The sequence below is a fragment of the Coregonus clupeaformis genome, unplaced genomic scaffold, assembly GCF_020615455.1.
Source record: "Coregonus clupeaformis isolate EN_2021a unplaced genomic scaffold, ASM2061545v1 scaf0637, whole genome shotgun sequence".
NCBI classification, from domain to species: Eukaryota; Metazoa; Chordata; class Actinopteri; order Salmoniformes; family Salmonidae; genus Coregonus; species Coregonus clupeaformis.
Window position 1 is genome coordinate 272,501 of NW_025534092.1, and position 9,160 is coordinate 281,660.

Consider the following 9,160-nt stretch of genomic DNA (forward strand, 5'->3'; position numbering starts at 1 on the left):
TCTCTCTCTCTCTCTCTCTCTCTCTCTCTCTCTCTCTCTCTCTCTCTCTCTCTCTCTCTCTCTCTCTCTCTCTTCCTCCTGTCCAGTTCCGTGTGGAGGTAATCTGACCCAGCGGACCGGCACCATCCTGTCTCCTGGTTTTCCTGAGCCCTATCTCAACAGCCTCAACTGTGTCTGGAAGATCATGGTTCCGGAAGGATCCGGAATACAGGTATAAACCATTGAGTGTCTTAGGTCGGCGGGTAGCTTAGTGGTTAAGAGCGTTGTGCCAGTAACCGAATCGTCTCTGGTTCTAATCCCCGAGCCGACTAGGTGAAAAATATGTCGATGTGCCCTTGAGCAAGGCACTTAACCCTAATTGCTCCTGTAAGTCACTCTGGATAAGAGTGTCTGCTAAATGACTAAAATGTTTTTTTTGTGTTTTTTTTTTAATGTTACCACTAGATTTTTAATACAGGTACAACCCTTCACCATCCTTCCGGAAGTTTTTAATGAGTCTATCTTGAACAGCCTTGAACAGTCCCTGAACAGCTTCTACCCCAAGCACTAAGACTGCTAAATATTTAGTTAAATAGTTAACCAAATAGCTACCTGGACTATCTGCATTGAACCTTTTTGCACTAACTCTTTTGACTCATCACATATACACTGCTGATACTGTTTACTATCTGTCACTGTATTCCTAGTTATATGTACATATCTAGCTCGATTACCTGGTACCCCTGCACATCGACTCAGTACTGGTACTCCCTGTATATAGCCATGTTATTACCTGGTACTCCCTGTATATAGCCATGTTATTACCTGGTACCCCTACACATCGACTCAATAGAGAGAGACCTGAACAACCTGAACAGAAAAGCTTTTGACTCAATTTGGAATGAGTGTCTGCTATAACAATAGATGGAAAGTGGGGTTAGGGGGAACAACATACGACATTATAAAATCCAACAAGTGTGCGTTTAAAATTGGCAAAAAACACACATTTCTTTCCACATGGCCGTGGGGTGAGACAGGGATGCAGATTAAGCCCCACCCTCTTCAACATAGATATCAACGAATTGGCGAGGTCACTAGAACAGTCTGCAGCACCCGGCCTCACCCTCCTAGAATCTGAAGTCAAATGTCTTCTGTTTGCTGATGATCTGGTGCTTCTGTCACTACCCAAGGAGGACCTACAGCAGCACCTAGATCTTCTGCACAGATTCTGTCAGACCTGGGCCCTGACAGTAAATCTCAGTAAGACAAAAATAATGGTGTTCCAAAAAAGGTCCAGTTGCCAGGACCACAAATACAAATTCCATCTGGACACCGTTGCCCTAGAGCACACAAAAAACGATACATACCTCGGCCTAAACATCAGCGCCACAGGTAACTTCCATAAAGCTGTGAACGATCTGAGAGACAAGGCAAGAAGGGCCTTCTATGCCATCAAGAGGAACATAAAATTTGACATACCAATTAGGATCTGGCTAAAAATACTTGAATCGGTTATAGAACCGATTGCCATTTATGGTTGTGAAGTCTGGGTTCCGCTCACCAACCAATAATTCATTAAATGGGATAAACACCAAATTGAGACATTGTATGCAGAATTATGCAAAAATATCCCCTGTGTACAACGTAAAACACCAAATAATGCATGCAGAGCAGAATTAGGCTGATACCCGCTAATTATCAAAATCCAGAAAAGAGTCTTTAAAATTTACAACCACCTAAAAGGAAGTGATTCCCAAACCTTCAATAACAAGGCCATCACCTACAGAGAGATGAACCTGGAGAAGAGTCCCCTAAGCAAACTGGTCCTGGGGCTCTGTTCACAAACACAAACAGACCCCACAGAGCCCCAGGACAGCAACACAATTAGACACAACCAAATCATAAGAAAACAAAAAGATAATTATTTGACACATTGGAAAGAATTAACAAAAATACAGCGCAAACTAGAATGCTATTTGACTCTAAACAGAGAGTACACAGTGGCAGAATACCTGACCACCGCGACTGACCCAAAATTAAGGAAATCTTTGACTATGTACAGACTCAGTGAGAATAGCCTTGCTATTGAGAAAGGCCGCTGTAGGCAGACCTGGCTCTCAAGAGAAGACAGGCTATGTGCACACTGCCCACAAAAGGAGGTGGAAACAGAGCTGCACTTCCTAACCTCTTGCCAAATGTATAACCATATTAGAGACCCGTATTTCCCTCAGATTACACAGACCCACAAAGAATTGAAAAAAATCTAATGTTGATCAACTCCCACATCTATTGGGTGAAATACCACAGTGTGCCATCACAGCAGCAGTATTTGTAACCTGTTGCCACAAGAAAAGGGCAACCAGTGAAGAACAAACACCATTGTAAATACAACCCATATTTATGTTGATTTATTTTCCCTTATGTACTTTAAATATTTGCATATAATTACAACACTCTACGTAGACATAATATGACATTTGAAATGTCTTTATTCATTTGGAACTTTTGTGAGTGTAATGTTTACTGTTCATTTTTTATTGTTTATTTCAATTGCTTTGGCAATTTAAACATATGTTTCCCATTCCAATAAAGCCCCTTAAATTTAATTGAATTGAAACTGTATTGAAATTGAATTGATAGACACCTGAACCTCCACTGTACAGAGAGAGAGAGAGAGACCTGAACATCCACTGTAGAAAGAGAGAAACCTGAACCTCCACTGTAGAGAGAGAGAGAAAGAGAGAGAGAGAGAGAGAGAGAGAGAGAGGGGAGAGAGAGAGAGTGGGGGGGAGCCATACCTGAGACGCCACTGTAGAGGGAGACAGATTACAGACCTGAGACTCCACTGTAAAGAGAGACAGATTACAGACCTGAGACTCCACTGTAAAGAGAGACAGATTACAGACCTGAGACTCCACTGTAGAGAGAGACAGATTACAGACCTGAGCCTCCACTGTAGAGAGAGACAGATTACAGACCTGAGACTCCACTGTAGAGAGAGACAGATTACAGACCTGAGCCTCCACTGTAGAGAGAGACAGATTACAGACCTGAGACTCCACTGTAGAGAGAGTCAGATTACAGACCTGAGACTCCACTGTAGAGAGAGACAGATTACAGACCTGAGACTCCACTGTAGAGAGAGTCAGATTACAGACCTGAGACTCCACTGTAGAGAGAGACAGATTACAGACCTGAGACTCCACTGTAGAGAGAGACAGATTACAGACCTGAGACTCCACTGTAGAGAGAGTCAGATTACAGACCTGAGACTCCACCGTAGAGAGATACAGATTACAGACCTGAGACTCCACTGTAGAGAGAGTCAGATTACAGACCTGAGACTCCACTGTAGAGAGAGACAGATTACAGACCTGAGACTCCACTGTAGAGAGAGACAGACTACAGACCTGAGACTCCACTGTAGAGAGAGTCAGATTACAGACATGAGACTCCACTGTAGAGAGAGACAGATTACAGACCTGAGACTCCACTGTAGAGAGAGTCAGATTACAGACCTGAGACTCCACCGTAGAGAGAGACAGATTACAGACCTGAGACTCCACTGTTGAGAGAGTCAGATTACAGACCTGAGACTCCACTGTAGAGAGAGACAGATTACAGACCTGAGACTCCACTGTAGAGAGAGACAGATTACAGACCTGAGACTCCACTGTAGAGAGAGACAGATTACAGACCTGAGACTCCACCGTAGAGAGAGACAGATTACAGACCTGAGCCTCCACTGTAGAGAGAGACAGATTACAGACCTGAGACTCCACTGTAGAGAGAGACAGACTACAGACCTGAGACTCCACTATAGAGAGAGACAGATTACAGACCTGAGCCTCCACTGTAGAGAGAGACAGATTACAGACCTGAGCCTCCACTGTAGAGAGAGACAGATTACAGACCTGAGCCTCCACTGTAGAGAGAGACAGATTACAGACCTGAGCCTCCACTGTAGAGAGAGACAGATTACAGACCTGAGCCTCCACTGTAGAGAGAGACAGATTACAGACCTGAGACTCCACTGTAGAGAGAGTCAGATTACAGACCTGAGACTCCACTATAGAGAGAGACAGATTACAGACCTGAGACTCCACTGTAGAGAGAGATAGCACTACTACCCCATAGGGCTCTGGTCAAAAGTAGTGCGGTATAAAGGGATTAGGGTGGCAATAACAGTGTCCGCTCATCTAATGCCTCTCTGATCCCCAGACTACTGGGAGGGAATTAGATGATTTGATATCATGTTGATATTCATTTCTATTCCCTGTGTTTCTGTACAGTCTTGGCCCTAATTCTCTCTCTGATCTAGGTGAATTAGGTGATTTAATATCTTGTTGTTTCTGTACAGTCTTGGCCCTAAGTCTCTCTCTGATCTAGGTGAATTAGGTGATTTAATATCTTGTTGTTTCTGTACAGTCTTGGCCCTATGTCTTTTGATGATAAGCCAGCAGTTTAGCAGCAGTACAGACGGTCATTAGAGAAATAGAGATAGTGGTTGAGTGGGGGGAGGAAGCTTTTAAATGCCAAGGGCTTGAGGAGCGAGAGATAGCATGCTAACAATCAGAGCTGCATTTTAACATCTCTACAGCTAATTACACTATGTACACTATGACCTCGTTTTAGTACTCTGTGGATATGCCTGAAACTCAGAGGTAGGTGTTTAATGTTCCTTAAAGGGGCAATTGCAATTGGCAGATCCATTTTTGGACTTTTAATTTAATGATATATACCCCTTGATTCTTGAAGAATGTAACTTATAAATCCCTCATGAGCTTAGTTCAACTGTCGCACCCCATCAGAACCCAAAATATATACGCTTGTTTCACCTCAATGTTTGTAAACATATAAAATGTAAACAAACACTGTATAGCCTCAAAATATGGTTAAAACGATCATGTTGATATCATGAATGGTCAGACCTTGCATCCATAGCTCTGTCTTTGAATTTGAGAATGGTTACATTTCTCCAGCCCCTCAGCTTTTAACCAAAAGAGTGGCGCATGTTATTGATAAAACTGTAGATTGCCCCTTTAATTCATTAGGGTTATTAACATATATTTAAATTGATAAATTGGTTATTCAAGTTGTTTAACATGTAGCCTAGACGACATCCACTAGGACCTAAGGTAGGTCCCTGCAGATATGCCTGACAGAAACTGTATGAATTCAGTGTTCCCCCAGTGGTATTATCCCCCGGAGGTAAGGGGGGAGTGTGTGAGAGAGAGAGAGAGAATGAGGGAGGGAGAGAGGGAGAGAGAGAGAGAGAGAGGAGGCCCTTAGGCATTAGTGACTTTCATATATGTCATTAAACTTCACAGGTTAAATTAATATAATATCTAATCCAGGGCTAGTTTGGTTAATACTCTTCTCAAGCTTACACATGTACCCACTGCTAAAGAACTGTGAATAGCTCTGTGTTGGTTGTTGGATATCTCCCCAATACACTCCCTGTGCTCCCACGGTGTGAAGCCATATGGAAAAGTATGTCACATTCATTCTGTGTCTCCCACTACATCTGGCACACCATCCCTATAGCCCCCACTGCCCCATACACTGCTCCTCCTCTCCTCTCCTCTCCTCTCCTCTCCTCTCCTCTCCTCTCCCCCTCTCCCACCGCCCACTACTCTTCCCACTCCTCTCCTCTCTTCCCCACTCCTCTCCTCTCTTCCCCTCTCTTAATATAATAATAATAATAATATGCCATTTAGCAGACACTTTTATCCAAAGCGACTTACAGTCGTGCGTGCATACATTTTTGTGTATGGGTGGTCCCGGGGATCAAACCCACTACCTTGGCGTTACAAGCGCTGTGCTCTACCAGCTGAGCTACAAAGAAAGAAAGAATGAGAGAGAGAGAGAGAGAGAGAGAGAGAGAGAGAGAGAGAGAGAGAGAGAGAGAGAGAGAGAGAGAGAGAGAGAGAGAGAGAGAGAGAGAGAGAGAGAGAGAGAGAGAGAGAGAGAGAGAGAGAGAGAGAGAGAGAGAGAAACAGGGAAGAGACTCAGGGTGTATCCTCATTTGGTATAGAGCAGACCTAACCCAATCTACACACAATACAAGATAATGACAAAGAGAAAACAGATTTTTTGAATTTTGTTAAGTAAATAAGATATTATTATTATTATTATTATTATTTTTTAAGTATTCAGACCCTTTCCTATGAGAATCGAAATTGAGCTCAGGACTTGAACCCGATCGAACGTCTCTGGAGAGACCTGAAATTAGCTGTGCAGCGACTCTCCCCATCCAACCTGACAGAGCTTGAGAGGATCTGCAGAGAAGAATGGGAGAAACTTCCCAAATACAGGTGTGCCAAGCTTGTAACATCATGCTCAAGAAGAATCGAGGCTGTAATCGCTGCCAAAGGTGCTTCAATAAAGTACTGAGTAAAGGGTCTGAATACTTATGTAAATGTGATATTATTATTTTTTTTTGCATATAAATGCAAACATTTCTACAATCCTGTTTTTGCTTTGTCTTTATGGGGTATTATGTTGTGATTGATGAGGGGGGAAAAAACAATTTAACCCATTTTAGAATAAGACTGTAACGTAAGAAAATGTGGAAAAAGTCAAGGGATCAGAATGCTTTCCGAATGCACTGTACATATAATAATAATATGCCATTTAGCAGACGCTTTTATCCAAAGCGACTTACAGTCGTGTGTGCATACATTTTTTGTGTATGGGTGGTCCCATTTTACTCGCCATAGCAGAGCTTGTTAGGCTGTTTTTATGTTATCCAGAGTGGTGGTGACTGCAACTGGGCTGCTGGCAACAATTTAATTACGCTTTTTTGCCAACGTTTACTGACACCTGCCATAATCAACGGGTGTTGAGCGTTCGTTAATAACTTGTCAGTTATTCTGTACTCTGGCACACTCAGACGAGAGTGATCTGAAATCGGAGTAGATAGCCAGAGCAAATTTACCAGCTATGTCTATCGACAGTTGTCACAGTGACATCATAAACATTCTATTGAAATAGTTACTTGCATAGTGGAGTCTTTTGTTTAGACATGTAGCTAGCTAGCTAAACAATGAACCATAATCCCAACTCTTAACGTTACTACCCTGCATGATTCTGCAGATAGCTAACCAACCAGGTTCAATGTTAGCTAGCTAACATTAGGCTATAACTAGCAATGCAAATGGCTCTGCCATATGAATATACTATACACGTAACGTTAGCTAGCTAGCCAGCCAGCTAATGTTAGCTAGCAGAATAAGAGTACACTTTAACTTGAAACAAAAACGACTTTCTGTCAAAATTAGGAACGCGTAATATCTGAAAATGTAGCTAGCTAGACTCTCTTACCCGTATACATGGATGGACGCTTCTCCCTCTCTGTCACGGATGCCATGGTTGCCCTTAGTTTGAAGATGTAATACGGAGACAGGTGTTTTATAAAACAGCCTACTGTGTGTTCTCTTTTCGACTCTGTCTGCATATTTGCAATCAAACGCTAGAATTTTCTCCATAGCTATCATACTCTAATTCCATTGATTTCAAAACTCGGTCCTCCAGAAAGTAGAGAAACACTTATGCAGATCTACTAGGTGATATTAATTAAACTGTAGAATTGTTTAGTTGATCACAGCGGGAGCTGGGTGAAATGAAAATGGGCCAAGTACATGACATGAAGTACGCTTCCCAAACAAACATTTGGGATGGCTCAGGGAAGAGCTTCGACAGCCCTTTATGTTGATGTCCTTGGTATTCCTTCTCACTCTCTGAACCTCTGCTTTCTGCTCTGTTCTCATCAAGGTTGTGGAGGATCTTGTTATTTTGCAGTCTCGTTGTCCTCGTATCAGATATGCAGATAAGAGGGGTGAATGAGTCTGTGATTCTGAGGGAATTATGTTGCAGTAATTGGTGTTATTAATTAACTGAAGTTACAGAGGAGAAAGAAGAGGTGGATTAAAGAGAGGGGAGATGATAGTAAATAGAGGGGGATGGGGTGAAGAGAGGAGGAATGAAAGTAAATAGAGGGGGATGGGGTGAAGAGAGGGATGGGGTGAAGAGAGGAGAGATGATGGTAAATAGAGGGGATGGGGTGAAGAGAGGAAAGATGATGATAAATAGAGGGGGATGGGGTGAAGAGAGGAGAGATGATGGTAAATAGAGGGGGATGGGGTAAAGAGAGGGGAGATGATAGTAAATAGAGGGGGATGGGGTGAAGAGAGGAGAGATTATGGTAAATAGAGGGGGATGGGGTGAAGAGAGGGGAGATGATAGTAAATAGAGGGGGGTGGGGTGAAGAGAGGAGAGATGATGGTAAATAGAGGGGGGATGGGGTAAAGAGAGGAGATGATAGTAAATAGAGGGGGATGGGGGTGAAGAGAGGAGAGATGATGGCAAATAGAGGGGATGGGGTGAAGAGAGGGGAGATGATAGTAAATAGAGGGGGGTGGGGTGAAGAGAGGGGAGATGATAGTAAATAGAGGGGGATGGGGTGAAGAGAGGAAATATGATGGTAAATAGAGGGGGATGGGGTAAAGAGAGGGGAGATGATAGTAAATAGAGGGGGATGGGGTGAAGAGAGGGGAGATGATAGTAAATAGAGGGGGATGGGGTGAAGAGAGGAGAGATGATGATAAATAGAGGGGGATGGGGTAAAGAGAGGTTGACTCATTGAAGGGGCTAGGTTGACACATTGGTGGTTTAACCTCTTCTCTTCTCTTCTCTTCTCTTCTCTTCTCTTCTCTTCTCTTCTCTTCTCTTCTCTTCTCTTCTCTTCTCTTCTCTTCTCTTCTCTTCTCTTCTCTTCTCTTCTCTCCTCTCCTCTCCTCTCATCCCCTCTTTTTCTCTCTCCTCCTCAGATCCAGGTGATCAGTTTTGTGACAGAACAGAACTGGGATTCTCTAGAGGTGTTTGATGGAGGAGACAACAGTGACACCATGCTGGGCAGCTTCTCAGGTGAGTCACTCTCTCATTCTGTCTTTCCTCCTCTATCTCCCTGTTTCTTTCTTTCTTTCCTTCTCTCTCTCTCTCTATTTGTATGTGTCTGTTAGTTCATGCATGGTGGAGTGTTGCACCTTGCTTTTTAGGTGAGGTGGGGATGGTTAAATTAAAGAATATTTCAAAACCACCAACATATCCGTGACTTCAATGAGTTTCTCAATACCACCACCTGTCCACAGGCTGTCCATTACCAGTGACTAACCCACTG

At 43.1% G+C, this 9,160-nt stretch overlaps 1 protein-coding gene across 1 annotated transcript in view; it reads left to right on the forward strand.

Annotated features, from left to right (window-relative positions):
* Positions 1 to 8,907, forward strand: part of LOC121537277 (CUB and sushi domain-containing protein 2-like) — a gene marked incomplete at its 3' end in the record, with an annotated part of 265,202 nt that extends 256,295 nt beyond the window's left edge. Inside the window, exons 33-34 of the mRNA XM_045216200.1 lie at positions 87 to 211; positions 8,811 to 8,907. Of these exons, the coding sequence (XP_045072135.1) occupies positions 87 to 211; positions 8,811 to 8,907 (222 nt within the window). The remainder of the gene's footprint in view (positions 1 to 86; positions 212 to 8,810) is intronic.
* Between the last annotated feature and the right edge of the window lie 253 nt (positions 8,908 to 9,160).